We start from the raw sequence: 14,605 nt of genomic DNA, 5'->3' as shown, positions 1-14,605 counted from the left end.
CCGGCCGTACGTAGAGTATGCAGCGCTAAGCCAGGGCATGCAGTTCGAATTAAAAATAAAAGATTTCTTATTATTAGAAAGTGCAGACCGTAAATGCTGCTGAACAGACGAAGACCTGAAAACGAATAGAACCCCTGTAACACCGTGCTCGAACCTTAAACGAGGGAAAAAAAACAGCCGCAACCTTATGCCAACTCAATCATGGGGATGCGAGCCTTGGGCTTGGAGTGGCTTTCGGGACGCTCCACTTTGTGCGTGGCGATGTCCATGAGTGAAATGTGAGTCCCGTCGGCATTGGTAGGTCCTTCGAGTGTCTCCTGACCTTTCTCATCAACCACGGTGATCTCATCCGTTGACGTGGTGCTGGACCCAGAAGCCTGAGTCATCCCAGAGTTCAACCTGCGCGCCTCAATTTTGATCATCTTGATCTCGTTACTCTTCGTCCTGGTCGTTTCCGAGGAGCGAACCTTGGCCTTGGGTTTCGGCTTCTTGATCCCCCTCTCCTCGTCGGTCTCCGGCAGGATCTCCTTCAACGGGGCCATCGCCAGACCGCGGATTTGAATCAAGACCAGAACACAGAACTCCAACAGCAACCCAAGCAGCCCCGTGTATGCAGGGTTATTGGTGGGCGAAAGTGGGTTGACCATGTAGGAGAACGACGAGACAATGACATACGCAACCTTCATCAGCAGCATGGGTAGCATCGGCAGAAGAGAAAGGTACGGATAGCCCTTAGGGGCCTGGAACGTACGCCCCGATACGTAGAGGATAACGTAGGGGATGATGATGATCGGGAGGTACAGGAAAGAAACAGTGTGGAGCTGGGGAGACAGGACCTCATTCTTGTAGCCCTGAGACATCTTTCCGAACGAGTTGCCAGCAATCATGAGCTGCATATAACGTTAGCCTTGATTTAACGGACAAAATCGCAGAGACGTACGATAAACGTGACGGCACACCATGGCCAGAAAACGTAAGGGAGCACCTGTCTTGCCCTTGTCATCGGAATTTTGGCCGGATCGGCAGCGATGATGGGGTTGTTGATGAGATGAGCCTTATATGCAAAGGTGCACCTAGAAAACTTCAGCGATTAGATGGAGGCGTGTGGTAGTAGGAAAGGACGCACCATTGCTGAATAAACTCATATACGGCGACAATTAAGAACAAGAAGGAGACGATATAGAAGAAGTCGAAGACCGAGGCACTCGTCTGGTGGTTGAGGTCTCGTGCGACCTGTAAGGGTCAAAGTTAGCCGGCACGAACGATCTGTTTGTTACGAAACGGGTACCCACATCAACGGAGAAGAGCACGCCTATGAAACGGGTGACGCAGTACAACGAAACCCAAGACCACGGTCTGCGACGGTTTGCATACCCGACCTTGTGAATACCATGCTTCGAAAGGTTGTACAAAGTGAACCCAAGGCTGATCGCGTAGAGGATGAAGTAGGTGATGCCGACAGCACCTAAACAAACTGATCAGCGACGAGATCACCTCGGTCTAGGAAACAACGCATACCCTGACCAGAGAACGCCATGACGAACGATCAAGCAGAAGCTACCTTGTCTGTTGAAGCTCTCAGATGCTCAGCTGCCAGAATGTATTCCTTCGGACTCGGCGTAATCTCGACGCGGATATCGAGCGGATGCGAAAAGCCATATGCAGATCCCATGCGCCCCACGTGGACCACATGACGATTGGCGGGGTGCGCGTGATCGTGCGAACTGAACCCATTGTGTATGCTAAGTTCAATATTCTTGAATCGGTTCATCTCTCCTCCCATTGTATATGTGTAGTGATGTTGTTGAATCAATGTTGCCCTCGATGCATAATTCACGATACCACCAGACGCATTGGAGTGAACTGCAACAGACTGGCATGGTCGGTCTCGCTCTCAACTTGGCCCCTTGCCGTCTCCTTACTCCCCTTGGATTTCTCAACGGGCTTTGCAGGCTTCTCCTTCTTCTGTTTCAATACCTTACCGCCCGACCTAGACTGATCCTTGTCCTTCTTCAAAGGCTTCTATGTACCCTGCCCAGAGACACGGAAGGAAGAAGGAAGAATCATTGTGTCGGAGGCAAGTTTGTTAGAGGAAGGGATAACGATTGGCTCAGAAAGAGAAGAGGGAGAACTAGAAGACACAAGTTTGAAGTGTTTGTGTGCGGCTTTGGCAGCCTTCTGCTCAGCCTCTTCGGCCATATGAAAGGATTCCTTGCTGATCTGATCTTGTTGTATTCTGCATGCAAGCCTCTTCTTCACAAGAGCAACTTGTTCAAGAACTGCTTCTCACAGAATCACAATCACGCCTGTTGGCATGGCCTTCCTTCTGCTGTGAGGTCGTGAGTTGAAGGCAGCCCATGCCTGTCGCAGCCTCAGTAACTCCAGTTGAAGACTGTTGTGGAGTCGAAGATTGGTGGGGGGTGATGTTCGGAAGGTCCAAGTCAGAATCCTCTTCTTAGGGCCAAAAGGAAAGTCTCTGTGCTGGCTTTGTGAGTTCACAGGCGCCCGTGTGAGCAGTGCGAACCACAGCTAACTACCCTTACAGCCCTTGTTCGAATAGGCCTAGAGCTCCTGAACGGTGGGAAAACCGTGAATGGGACATGGGTGGTGTTCCCATGCGCAAGGGAATGAAAGCCGACATGCTCAACATTGCTCAGGTGAACCATGACAGGTTGCCCACATTGACAGGTCTTTCTGGGTTTGGAGTTCTGCACAGCCTCCCCACTCTCCATTGGCCCATGAGTTTTGGCATTGACGTCATGCACCTTATTTGTGATAACCCATGTTACCTGCTCTTTAATCTATGGGATGACAAACTTCCGCCTGGGCCGCATGCACCTGCACATGACAGACTGGCAGCTGAAGAGGGTGTGAGACCGACAGGCCCGCTACAACCCAAAGGTCTGGACGCTGATCCCCCGGACACATATATTGTAGTTCCCCCATCGCCTGCAACTCAAGCTTCTCAGGCTACTCGTGTTACTCAGGCTACGTACACACATACACAGCAACGTGCTCCGCCTCCTCACCATCCTCGTCAAACAAAGAAGACTAGGGTGAAGGATCCCTAGGTGCTTCCGCCAAAGATACTCGAGCAGATCGGAGAGGATATGAAGGGATGCAGGAGAAGTATCCCAGGCTTATTTGGTCGCGCTCCAAGGAACATTGCCAAGAACTCGGCAGATTTTCTGGCTACTGAATGGTCTCACTGGTTGAGCTTATTTCCTGTCCCGTTTTTGGATGGGAGACTGCCTGAGGAGTACTTGTCTAACTGGGAGACCTTGTGTGCGGTGTACACAAATGACTAGAATTGACTCCGGGTCTGACCGTCTCTATTCATGTGTTGTTACACATCGCAGATTGTTTTGAATGGCTTGGTACAGCTTGGGTTTTCTGGGCCTTCGCAATGGAACGCCTCTGTGGTGTGGTTGTTCCAGAGGCGAAATCTAAGGTGGAAATGAATACAAGTCTCGCTAAAGCCGTGTTCCTTGGGGAGCAGCTCAAGCTCTTCCAATTGCTTCGACAAACATCATCCGATTTCAACTCCATCATGATATCCCATGATCTAGCACACCGATCCCAACATGAAACGCCAGGGGGATGGCTCATGGCCCCAGAAAAGCGAGTCAGCCTTAGCGGTGAAGCCCGTCACTACCTCCTTGAATACTTGCAGAAGACAGACAGGTCAACAAGACTTCGCGACGTCCCTGTATGGACTTTCGCGTACAAGCGCTTCCAGATATGCAATGGCAGAGGTATGGTGGGATCCCATGCAAGTCAGAGGAAGAGGGGCAAGACCCGTGCTGCTAACCCTACGAGCCCCCCGAATTCGACTGTCACGAATACCTGATTCGTGATTGCACAAATATGGAATAACATATTCCACTTTCAGCAAAAGCACTCGAATAAGTCGTTCGACTATACGAAAAACACGAATAAAGTGGGAAAGTATTCAGGTAGAGTGGAATTCCAATTCATGGTACACGAATACCTTATTTGGCCTGGAATGATATTCGTTCCAGGAGAATAAGATATCCCACATCAATAAAAAAGAGATTGAGGATCAATGGTCGAGGGTCTTCGAGGGAGGACGGTCTTCGAGGATCAATGGTCTTTGGTGGCGGTTTTTCGGCCTGCGCCTCTTGAGAGTGACATGTAAGCACAAGCGCTAATGCGCTGATGCGCTGGCAAATTTTACCAAGTCCTCAGCACCAACCAGGAACCCACCACCATCAACGTCTCAATCTCCCTGGGTGTCTCACGACTGACTGACGAAAGCATCGAATCCTACGCCTTCTTGGTCCTCTCCTATCGATGTACCAATCCCTGGCTCTCTTCCTTAACCCTAACCCTGACCGTCTGTTCTCCCGATGCTATGGCTTGTATCTTCTCAACCCAAACTGGGCACATGATCGCTGTTGCTGAAAGGTTAACATGATGGTTGTTCAATCTCGACACTCTTGCTTGATGTCTCCTCTTATTCGGGTGAGTAGAACCCAGGCGGAACTGCTGCTTGCTGGTGGAACAGGCATTTACATTTGGAAATGGCTGTACCGTCAACTGCTGTGGGTATCGCTTGAATCTCATAATAATCTCAATGGGCCTAGATTGATGACCTGTGATAGATGGGACCAATGAACGTCACGTCTGTGCAGTGTGCAGTCATGAGGTAGAATAGTATAACAGTGTAGTGTTGGTAAATCGTATAAGAAATTCTACTTTCAAGACGAATTGTCAATCCAGATTGTGCCCAGAATATCTCACTAACTCAAATAACTCTATTCGTGATACTAGATAATTTTATTCGGGTTTTATAATCGTGTTTGGTAGAATTTGGGGGTCTTGTAGGGTAACATTATCATGTACACCCAGGAGACCGTCACACATTCTGGGGTGGAGAGGAGGGAGATCTCAAGATTGGGATGCATGATTGTATACAGGATGTTGCCCTACGTTCGTGAGATACGAATTAAAAAATTCCGTTTGATCCCTGATTTTTGATCGTGGATTAATCCATGATCGTGTTCTGGGTTTCGGGAACCCAGCCATTATTTTAGTCCGCTTAATCCATGATGCTATCCGTGATTGAAATCATCGTCGGTGAACTAGGAAGACCCGCTGCCTGGAAACAGGGACTCCCTGCGTGGAAAATTTACATTAGCAACTATGGAAATCCACATGACGATGCGCGTAATCCATGTCTCATCCCAGATAAAACCAGGCAATGTGACACGAATTACGCGCAGCTAAGTAGGTTTGGGTTTAATCCAAAATTTCGACAATCATAGGGTTGATGAGCAGCTCGACATCTCGAAGTCTCTACAGCAATTGTTCTTAGGTTTCTGGCGACCTGGTTGCTCATCACGGACAGATAATTGCAGCCTGGTTCACCGCAACCGTACAAATAGAACACCGCGTACTTGGCTACAATCAGTGTTTCTCTCTTCACAACCAAGAGAATGATTCAATTTATCTCCCCAGCTGCAGGAACTGGATGCAGTTTCGCTGATCGTGAATACATGTACATCTTCACGGGTCTTGCCGTTAACTATATGGAATTTTCTTGATAATTTCTCCATAATTTCGGCGTTCATTACAACCACGGAAACTCATCCTACCTTCGCGAGATCATGGATTGCTTGGTCAAATTTGATGCATCTTTTGGTGAAAGGAAATCACGGTAATTTCCTGGATGACGGAATCCAAACATTGACTTGAGTTGACTTGAGATTTCTTGATGAGATTACGCATGATCCATGATCAATCCACAATTATCTTTGGTATACTCCCTGATCTGATTCTGGATAATTCACAATAAGATTGGGCTTAATCCCAGATTTTGTCAGGGAATGTCCTAAAAACATCTTAAGAGTTCTCATAGCTAGTAGCAGTAAACATAGCCTGTGGCCTAGGATGTTAGCACAGGCTCATTCATGTACAAGGAAATATAAGCCATACCTTCTCTTGCTTAATCGTTGCTGCTCATGAATATATGTAGGCACTGGGAAATTTTAAAACATTTCAAAGAGGTGAGGAGGTCATATACATACACACGTGCACTTTGCTGCCCAGCCACAACACAGTCATGCACTACATCATAACTATCAATGAACTCGACGATGCAATTATAACATGTACATGACACATACATGACATCTTTTGTGTTGATCATGTATCATATATCAGGAGGCCTTTCTGGCTTTAAATACATGAAAGCAATGGCTCATCGCAAGCTTTCGGGTTTTTAGGCATACAGGTGTTATTTTCGCAGTTTCTGAGGTAATCTGCTGCGACTTTCTCTCTGGCAGTGATCCATGATTTTATCTGGGATTATAATCCATGACATTGCTATTGGGCTTAGTCCACAAATGTGTTTATGATTACGGCGGGATTCTAATCCACGAGGAAAGGCATAACCCATGACTAATTCCAAACCAATTTACGATTTTGACATGGATTACGCACTTGCCTAAAACAACTCGGGCTTAATCCACGATGGTTTACTTCTGTAGGGTTATTTGGAACAGCAATTGTCAGACAAGAAGCGGAAGAAACGCGTATGTGAATCTATGTGACGCACACTACTCGCCATTCGCGCCAATGTGTCATCCTCCTCGAAATCTTCTCGTATTCTTCTTTGTACGTCCTCTGTGCCAGGAATAAATTGAAGAACAAAAATCATAATCGTAGTGTGTGTGCAATCCTACATACAGGTATGGTCTAGGACTAGTGTAGCTGAGTATGAAAAAATGGGCAGACACGTACGGACTCTTGAGAGACCGGTACCGAAGTGAGGCTGCCCCGGCCACCGTTGGGTTGGGTACCCGGTCCAAGCGCGGCAATCGACGTCTGTTGTAAGAGTATCTAGCCCTACAAACTGAAAGATTATGGATTAAACAGGATTTCTCCTAGGCAAGTGCGTAATCCATGTCAAAAATTGTCGCTTACTCTGGATTTACAGATGGATTACACAGATCATTGTGTATTACCATCCTGGCAGAAATCCCAGACAAAATCGTGGCTTATACCTCCAGATAAAATCATGGATCACTGCCAGAGAAAAATTCGCAGCACGTTACCTCAGAAATTGCGCAAATAACACCTGTATGCTTTGGATATTCAAGCTGCTGGCGATTCCGTTCAATCCACGATTTCGATCGTGAATTGAACGGAATTTTGTAATCCATGATTCTCACGACCCTAGGAAGACCTGGTGTCGGGTTACCACAGGGACTTGTTGGCTGTTCACAGGCTGTACAGACTGTTGGATATCCCCTGTTGGAGTGTTGACTGCAGAAGGGTTTAGGATGGCAAACAGCTGATAGGCGCGGTGTATGTACGTGTTTGTCTCACAAGACGCGTCGGGATGCACACAAATTCAGGCTGTGCTCAAGTGCGCAAGTGCAGAGGCCCTTCTTAATTCCATCACAACGGTAAACCCGAGAGATATGCGATTTATCTGATTCCATTGGTATAAAGACGAAGAGAAACTTGACCAGCAAGTTCCCTCGAGTTGGCAAAGCCTACTCGACCCGCGAATAAGACGTCCTGTCCAGCAGTCGTCACTTTTCGCCTTCGTTTTCGTCATCTTCCTCCTCTTCCTCTTCCTCGTTATCATCATCGTCTGAACTTCCTTCTGCCACCTGCTGCCCCTGGTGCTGACCAGCAGCACGACTGCCTGGCGTTTGAGTGGAAGGATCAGCCTGTAGAGGGAACATCTGCGGTTTACGCAGCTCGGACGCATAGCCTTGAGAGTAACTTGTACCACTAGGTAGTGAGCTCGTGCGTTGGTGGGCCAGAATACTTGGCTGACCAGTCGACTGAGCGACGTATGAGGAATGTGAAGCCATAGCATTGCCAGGAGCCCAGGCACCTCCCGACGTTCCAGCTGGAGCATTGAGAGTAGAATGCTCTGACGAGAGTCCACTGGGAACAGAGGAAGGGAAAGGGAATGATCCAGTCCTTTGAGGCGCTTCACGGCTGAAAGTAGGGGCAGGTAAGAGTTGTGGCGCCGGTCGGTCGAAGCTTACCGACAGCGGAGTTGACGACACGGGCCCGCCAGAGTAGAATGATAAAGGCGAGTGCTGCCCAACATCCCAGCGTGGTTCATCACTCTGCATGCCAAACGGTCGACGTAACCCGGAGTTGTCGTAACCGACGTGTTGCGCACTGGTACTAGCCTGTCCACTCGTTTCCGAAAGGCGAAGGTTCTGCTGCCATTGCTGGGCGAGTACATTCTCACGCTGGGCCTGGTCCAGCCTGCCCTCGAGCTCCGTGCGACTGTGCACGAGTCTCAAAGCAATAGATTCCAACTCTTGCTGTCTCACTCCAACCTCGGCGACAGTTCTGCTCAAATCCGCCACATTACCACGTAGTGACCTCACTTCACGCATGAGCTCTGTCTGAGACTCTTGCATGGCCAGCAAGCGACCCGAAAATTCCATCTGTGGACCATTCATGAAAGGATCCTCTCTGGTGTGGTCGTTTCTTTTCATTGTCTCAATCAGATCTATAAGAAGTGTCAGAGAGAAACTCAAATCGTACTCTGCCCACTCACCAGGGCGGTCGCGCATGAACCGAGAGTGCTGAAATTCCCACACTTCGTTCTGCGGGTTGCGCTGAGCAGACTTGGACCCACGGTAGGTACGATTCGCTACCATTCAGATAAGCATTCAAGAGAATTATGGAAATCTGAGATGGCAAAGGCGTACACTTGTGAAAACCGTAAAGATTCAGTTGGCGCACGAAACTTGTAAAGTTTTGGTGTTTGAAATAGCGAGGGAGGACGTCGCGGGAGAAGTCGCTCACAGTGGTGACATAGAAAGAGGTTCCAGACGGCTGTGTAACTTGTTAGAAGTAATCCTGCCCGGCTAGATAGACGGTACGCACATTCCTAGGTTGCGATCAGTCCATAATCTCAATTTAGTACTGCGAAGATCTCTTACCAAGAGCATTGCGAAGCACTGGAATCGTTGAGCATCGAGTAAAGCCTCTTCACAAAGGTCGCAGTACTCCCACCTGTACCTCCAGTAGTTGTGTTGCTTCGCTTTTGTCGGTCACCAGAGCCTGTCTGGCCAGGAGGCTGAGAACCCGTCCTGGTGTGACTAGGACTGGATGAAACGCTCTCATCTTCACTGCGAGTCGGAGAGGTGGGCGATGATTTGAAGTAAGTGAGGGATGGGCGGCGTCCACGGGAGGGCGTAGACTGCACACTCACGCCGGCACCGGAAATGACGTCGTGACGCGATGCTACTACCGGAGGAGTCGAGGGAGGGTAAGGACCCACGGTAGCTTGTTGAGGCGGCGGCAGCATTTTACCCTGCCAGTGACCTGCACTGGACCATTGTTGCGACGTAGAAGGATCACCGAAGAGCTGCTGCGTGGTACGCATAGAGGAAGTAGCAATTGGGGTGTGCAGTATTTCCTCCGCTGCGCGACGGCGAGGATCGTCTCTTCTTGGAGGTGTAATCGGATCAAACCTTTGTTGCTGATGGGGGTGCATAGATTTAAGTTATCGACCTTTGCAAACAACGTCTGAGATGCCAGAGCTCCTCAGACGGTGGGCGACAGGTTCTTTTCAGCTGTCCGAAGGTCCACGCCAACCGTTCTTGATTTTCGTTTTATTACCCTTCGGGGACAGAGATGATGCGATGACAGCAGGTAAGCCCTATCGAAGGTTAGTCCGTGAATGAAGATCTCTTCGAATTCCGGACCTTCGAAGACTAGAACTGCAGAAAGGCCGAGAAGCCTCAGGCTTTTGCCGAGAAAGCTCGCCGACGTCCTCAAAGACGTGACGTGCGCGCGCGAGACAGAAGTGAAGGGAGTAGATCTCCTTTGCTGCTACACGGGTAAGGTATTGTATTTGAACGCGCTGAAGAAGTCACTGGAAGATATTTGGCAGTGTTCGAACGCCGAGAGAAGCCTGGAACTGACGTACGCCACAAATGCTTTCCTTGGTACCAATGAGACAGTCAGTACCGTGGAATATCTCGGCAGTCGATCGGAAGTGCTGGCTGGTCGCATTGCAGTCGATGTCGAAGCGTATCGACAGCGATCATGAGGGCCCAGTGTTACCCTGCAAATCGAACCAATTACTGCAGCTCGTCAAATGGCCTTCTTTTCCAAGCAAGAGTAATGCCGGTCTTGACGTCACATTCTCATTAACGAGTGCGGCGACTGCCCTAAGGCGGGGGTGCCGGTGTGCAAGGATGGGCCTGAGCTTATTTCGGCGACTGGGGTTGTTTTAAATTAGCAACACGCAGTGCGGCACGCAATGTACCATGGAAGCCTTATATTCACTTCTCTTCCTTTTGCGAAACGTAGGCAAGTCTGGATTGCACATGGCCCGATCCAAAGATCAGTGATGGGGCGGCACTCAACTGCACCCTGAGACGGTGAGCGAGCCGTCCAGGTAGCGAATCCGGTGGTTATGAAGTTTGTAGGCTTCTCCTCATCGTCCGAGCTTAAGCCTTGCAGCCGCTTTATGAGGTAGCATTCGCGGACTTTTACATGGACTGTTTGTCGGCAAGCATACATCAGTTGCGTGAGATTGTAACGGGGTGAATGCTATAAATGGTCGGACGTTGCATGAAACATAGCGTGAGACATACACACTCGGGAAGCTGCAGGACGCGCTGCGGTTTGTTTCGACAGCGGAAGACAGCAATATAAACCTAGTGCGTGTGCTTTTGGCGTCGAGGTAAAGCACAATTTAAGCACAAAGAAAGAACAGGACCCTTGTGCTTTCGAGTTGTTCTGTTCTCGTGCAACCTTGCACTAAATCACATCTTCTAAAAAGAAAATGTCGCGCGCGTTTAGGAATATATTTTATTCATATGTATGTGTATGCATTGTTCCCCCGTAAAAATAGGGTCCTAATCATACCGCGCCACCGCGTCCGCAACCTGCCCCCGGACGTGCTTCGCTCACCCAAATTGAAGAGATCAGAGCAGAAATAAGACAAGATACTATTGTTTACAGGAGTAATATGTACAAAAGAAATCCCTGACACTCCCACGCACCTATCACTGTCCATAACCACCATAAAATCTTGGCTGCATCGGAACCCTCATAGTTCACCAGGTGTCGGTAGGGTACCCTAACCCTGAGCATAATCAATGAGCTCTTGCCTAGTAGGGAAAGAGGCATCAGGTGAAGGATGCATTGTTGTGTGCTGATTTAATGCTTTTTTTGTGGTTGTTCTTCTTTGATCTCTTCAATCTGGTTGAGCGCACAGGGGGGTTGCAAGCGCAGGGGTGTGGTACAAAGATTTACGGGTGTGTCACCATCAGGACCCTAAAAAAAACGTGCACGTGCAATCAACGCAGGTGCACCCATTATAATCCGATTGTCTGATCCCTAGTTCTACAATCCCGCAATCGTCCATCCATCCATCATCTCCACCATCCTCAATCACCGCAGACGCCGTGGACAGTGCTGGATCTTCAGCGCGCGGTCGATGGACTTAACTGAGCCAATTGATCTGCAAGTTTCTTGCTCTGCTGCTTCTGGAACGACTCGACAGCCTTCTTCTTGAGGTTCCTAGACCTTGCGGCAGTGATGAGTGCCTGTTCTTCAGGTGACATCTGGGAGAAAGCCTCAGCTTCAGCTTGTTCCCTCTGTTCAGCTGTGTCTCGTTTCTTCTTCTCGGTATCCGCAAATTTCACCAGCCTCCTTACAGCAGCATCCATCGTCTTCTCATCATCTTGGCAGGATTAGGTTGAGAGAGAGTTGATGGGAAGTTGACGGATGACAGGTTCTCAATTGTCGACGTGCTCCTGGCTGAAGACAGCCCGGATGCCTCTGACTGAGCACAATCTGCTGAACCTCTTTGTCAGTGGACTTGACAATCGTGAACAACTACTCACTGTCACGTGTAGGCACCCCTGTTGATTGCTCAGGCACGATTGACGACTGGCGATACGTGCTGTGGGAGTCTTGAGGTTGCGGTTCCGGGGTGACTGTTTCCAATAAACTAACGTGTAACCTGGTAAGCAACTGCACTCAAGGAAGGAGAAGAAGAATACTCACCGCCTCTGTAAGGAAATGCTCCCCTCAACCTGAAGAACACGTCAGTCAACACAGTAGGCCATGAGGGAAGCCTTACTGAACACGGGACGCAGTAGCAGCAGCAACCGCCACATGATTCACAATGGTTGGAGGCCTAAAGTTCAACCAGTGTGTCTTCGGGGCCGGTCCTTCTTTGGAATAAGAGGAATGGAATGTCTTTCGGTAGATGCTGCCCTTAGGCCTGTTTGATCAAGGGACGCTTCGTTAAGAGGAGGAAAAGCAATGTTCATCTTATCTTCCATCCGCTCAAGTGTATGTATAACCGTAAGAGGTGCCCGCATGTCAGGAGCGTACGTCTCAGGTGGATACACAGGTTGAGGACGCATGTGCATCGGTATGCCAGGTGCTGTCACTTGTTGAAACGGCAGTAGGGATGGTTGCAAGAGCTGAACGCGTTGCGAATTCTGCTTCACGGGGTGCCTTACCTCGAGCTTCCTGTGTTGCAGCTGGTTGTTGCGCTGCTGCATGTCATGAATGGCTTCATGACCTCTGGGTTTCCCACACTCTTCCTGTGATCATTCAACGTCTATGCACGTTCATGTATGTGTCCTATTATTAGGTCTTATGTTTATGTCTTACAGTTACGTCTTAAGTTTATGTCTTAGCTTATATTAGTCTTATGTAGTTCTGGCTTGGTGGCTTGGTGGCGTCACGGCACGGCACCCCAACGGAGCCGGTCCCCAACGAAGCCGGTCCCCAACAAACGGCTAGTCTGGATTAGTATATAAAGGGGGGTTCCTCCCCTCTTCCCTAGTTCTTTAGTTAGCAAGAAGAGTCTTTGAGAAAACCAAGACCTCTTCCTACCTCGCCTCTCTTGTGGGTTCCTTAACCTCTTGAGTCTTCGTTCGCCTCGCCACTTCGAGTTATCCCCGTTCACCAAGTCGTCACTCAGTCTCGGTTACGTACCCAAGCCGCCCTTGACCTTCGTCTACATCTTGTTCCGTCAGTCTTGGTTTGGGCCTGGTCTTACTAGTGATTACGTCTACGCCTTCCGCCTTCCGCCTTACGCTTACGTCACTGTTACGTCCCCTCGGTCTCGGTCCCCTTCACTGGATAGACTCCGCCCGACTCGTGTCAGATTACGCCTTTGATTTCAGCAGCGACGAGTGTTGTGACTTGTTTAGGAGATACGACCCCCGTCCCTGACACTGCAGCGCGAGGCAAGTTCCCGTGTCGTGCGACCACTAGAGGGATCATTCTGGTGACCATGGGCAGAGGTATATTAGTAGGAGGAGCATCCTCAGATTTGCGCAACTCTCCATTCTGCTTCTGATTCCATCTGCGGTTCTTACCATAATAGATGTCTCTAAGGATAAACATTGCACCGCAATTGGCGACGTGGTTCTGTAGCTTGGGAGTTGAATCAACCAACTGAACAAGGATTGGTAGAGCCAAACAGCTTAGATCATGTCCCATCTTACCTCCTTGGCCAGAACAGCCTTGTTGACGGGTTCTTCATACCGCAAGGAATCTGATTTCCATTATGATCTGTCACATGCAAGATGCACTTGTTATACCCAAATTGAGCGTTGTTCTGATGGCACCAAATGGTCAGCATGACTCACGAAAGGCTCATTCAATGACAGACATCCCGCAGATCCGACCAGTCCTTGTCGTTGTATCCGATGATCTGCTGGACAGTTCCGCAGTTGATGTAGCCGGGCGGTAGAGGCAGGGGGGGAGGTCGCCGGGATGCTTTCTGTTGCTGTTGGGCGTCTCCAGTGATTCCAGCAGCAGCTTGGTACACATGCACGGCTGCGGCGTGCTGTTCAACAAGGTTAAAGTGCCTTCGTTGATTATCTTCTGGCCTCTCTTCCGAGTCGAAAGGGGCGTTTTTGGAGGACCTGCCCTCCGTTGGTGGACTGGTGTAACAGGTGGAAGACCTGATTGTGGCTGCGCTGTGTTGATGGTCCAAACAAACTGATTGGTTGGTTGGTATTGTTGAGAGCGGGCAGGGTGTGGAACTGCTGGTGTATGTTGCACCTGCTCGTGACCAGTGCTCGGTGTTTATGGCAAGGGGTTGACAGGGTAAGATTGAGGTGTGTTAGATCCTTCTGCGAGCATAGCCATGAACCTAGGATCTTGCCGCGTCCACGGTGGAATGTTGTGCAACCAGTTCCCCTCAGGTTGACCAGACATGGCCGGCGAAGCAATGAGCTGTTCTTATATGAGCATGAACCATGAAGGGCTCCCTGCGTGCACCCCTTACTCACTGTTCAGCAAACTTGTAGAGATGGTGGTGAGGTTGGTGGTCAGGACGAGTTGCTACATCAACCATTTCAGAATGTCCTTCCTTAGGAGCAATATGTTGAGGATATAGAGCATGCCTTCGAGGTTGAGCAAGTAGCTAACCAAGACTGACACACAAGATGTAACAAGGTGGTTGGGGGTGGTTTGTATGCGGAGCTGGAACAAGGGATGACTTAGTTGAAGGATACTTGAAGTGGCGTAGACGAACGAGATACCCAAGAGGTTAAGGAACCTACTTGAGCTGGTAATGTAGTAAGGATTTGGGTTTCTCAAAGACTCTTGTTGC

At 49.3% G+C, this 14,605-nt stretch overlaps 4 protein-coding genes across 4 annotated transcripts; 1 reads left to right on the top strand and 3 right to left on the bottom strand.

Annotated features, from left to right (window-relative positions):
- Positions 1–185: 185 nt before the first annotated feature.
- Positions 186–1,537, bottom strand: SAICODRAFT_22626 (uncharacterized protein; the record flags this gene model as incomplete). The annotated part of the gene is made up of 5 exons (XM_019166611.1): positions 186–890; positions 941–1,073; positions 1,127–1,233; positions 1,293–1,465; positions 1,519–1,537. 5 exons carry the CDS (start codon positions 1,535–1,537, stop codon positions 186–188), a joined length of 1,137 nt encoding a protein of 378 aa, XP_019027346.1.
- A 1,063-nt stretch (positions 1,538–2,600) lies between these two features.
- On the top strand, positions 2,601–3,362 carry SAICODRAFT_224985 (uncharacterized protein; the record flags this gene model as incomplete). The annotated part of the gene is made up of 1 exon (XM_019166589.1): positions 2,601–3,362. The coding sequence occupies one exon, from the start codon at positions 2,601–2,603 to the stop codon at positions 3,069–3,071; it is 471 nt and encodes a 156-aa protein (XP_019027345.1). The 3' UTR covers positions 3,072–3,362.
- A 4,200-nt stretch (positions 3,363–7,562) lies between these two features.
- SAICODRAFT_22624 (uncharacterized protein) lies at positions 7,563–9,502 on the bottom strand (the record flags this gene model as incomplete). Its single annotated transcript, XM_019166608.1, has 5 exons — positions 7,563–8,509; positions 8,558–8,653; positions 8,712–8,838; positions 8,890–8,893; positions 8,946–9,502. The coding sequence occupies 5 exons, from the start codon at positions 9,500–9,502 to the stop codon at positions 7,563–7,565; spliced, it is 1,731 nt and encodes a 576-aa protein (XP_019027344.1).
- Positions 9,503–10,908: 1,406 nt separating this feature from the next.
- SAICODRAFT_104922 (uncharacterized protein) lies at positions 10,909–11,208 on the bottom strand. Its single transcript, XM_019165255.1, has one exon. It carries the CDS (start codon positions 11,146–11,148, stop codon positions 10,975–10,977), a length of 174 nt encoding a protein of 57 aa, XP_019027343.1. The 5' UTR covers positions 11,149–11,208; the 3' UTR covers positions 10,909–10,974.
- Between the last annotated feature and the right edge of the window lie 3,397 nt (positions 11,209–14,605).

Source organism: Saitoella complicata (assembly GCF_001661265.1).
Source record: "Saitoella complicata NRRL Y-17804 unplaced genomic scaffold SAICOscaffold_1, whole genome shotgun sequence".
NCBI lineage: Eukaryota > Fungi > Ascomycota > Saitoellomycetes > Saitoellales > Saitoellaceae > Saitoella > Saitoella complicata.
The sequence above is the reverse complement of the archived record's forward strand: the minus strand, read 5'-3'. Positions and strand labels throughout refer to the sequence as shown.

What these genes read in the sequence shown, in the direction of transcription:
- SAICODRAFT_104922 (XM_019165255.1), bottom strand. Translation starts at nt 11,148, where the DNA reads ATGCCTCTTTCCCTACTAGGCAAGAGCTCATTGATTATGCTCAGGGTT.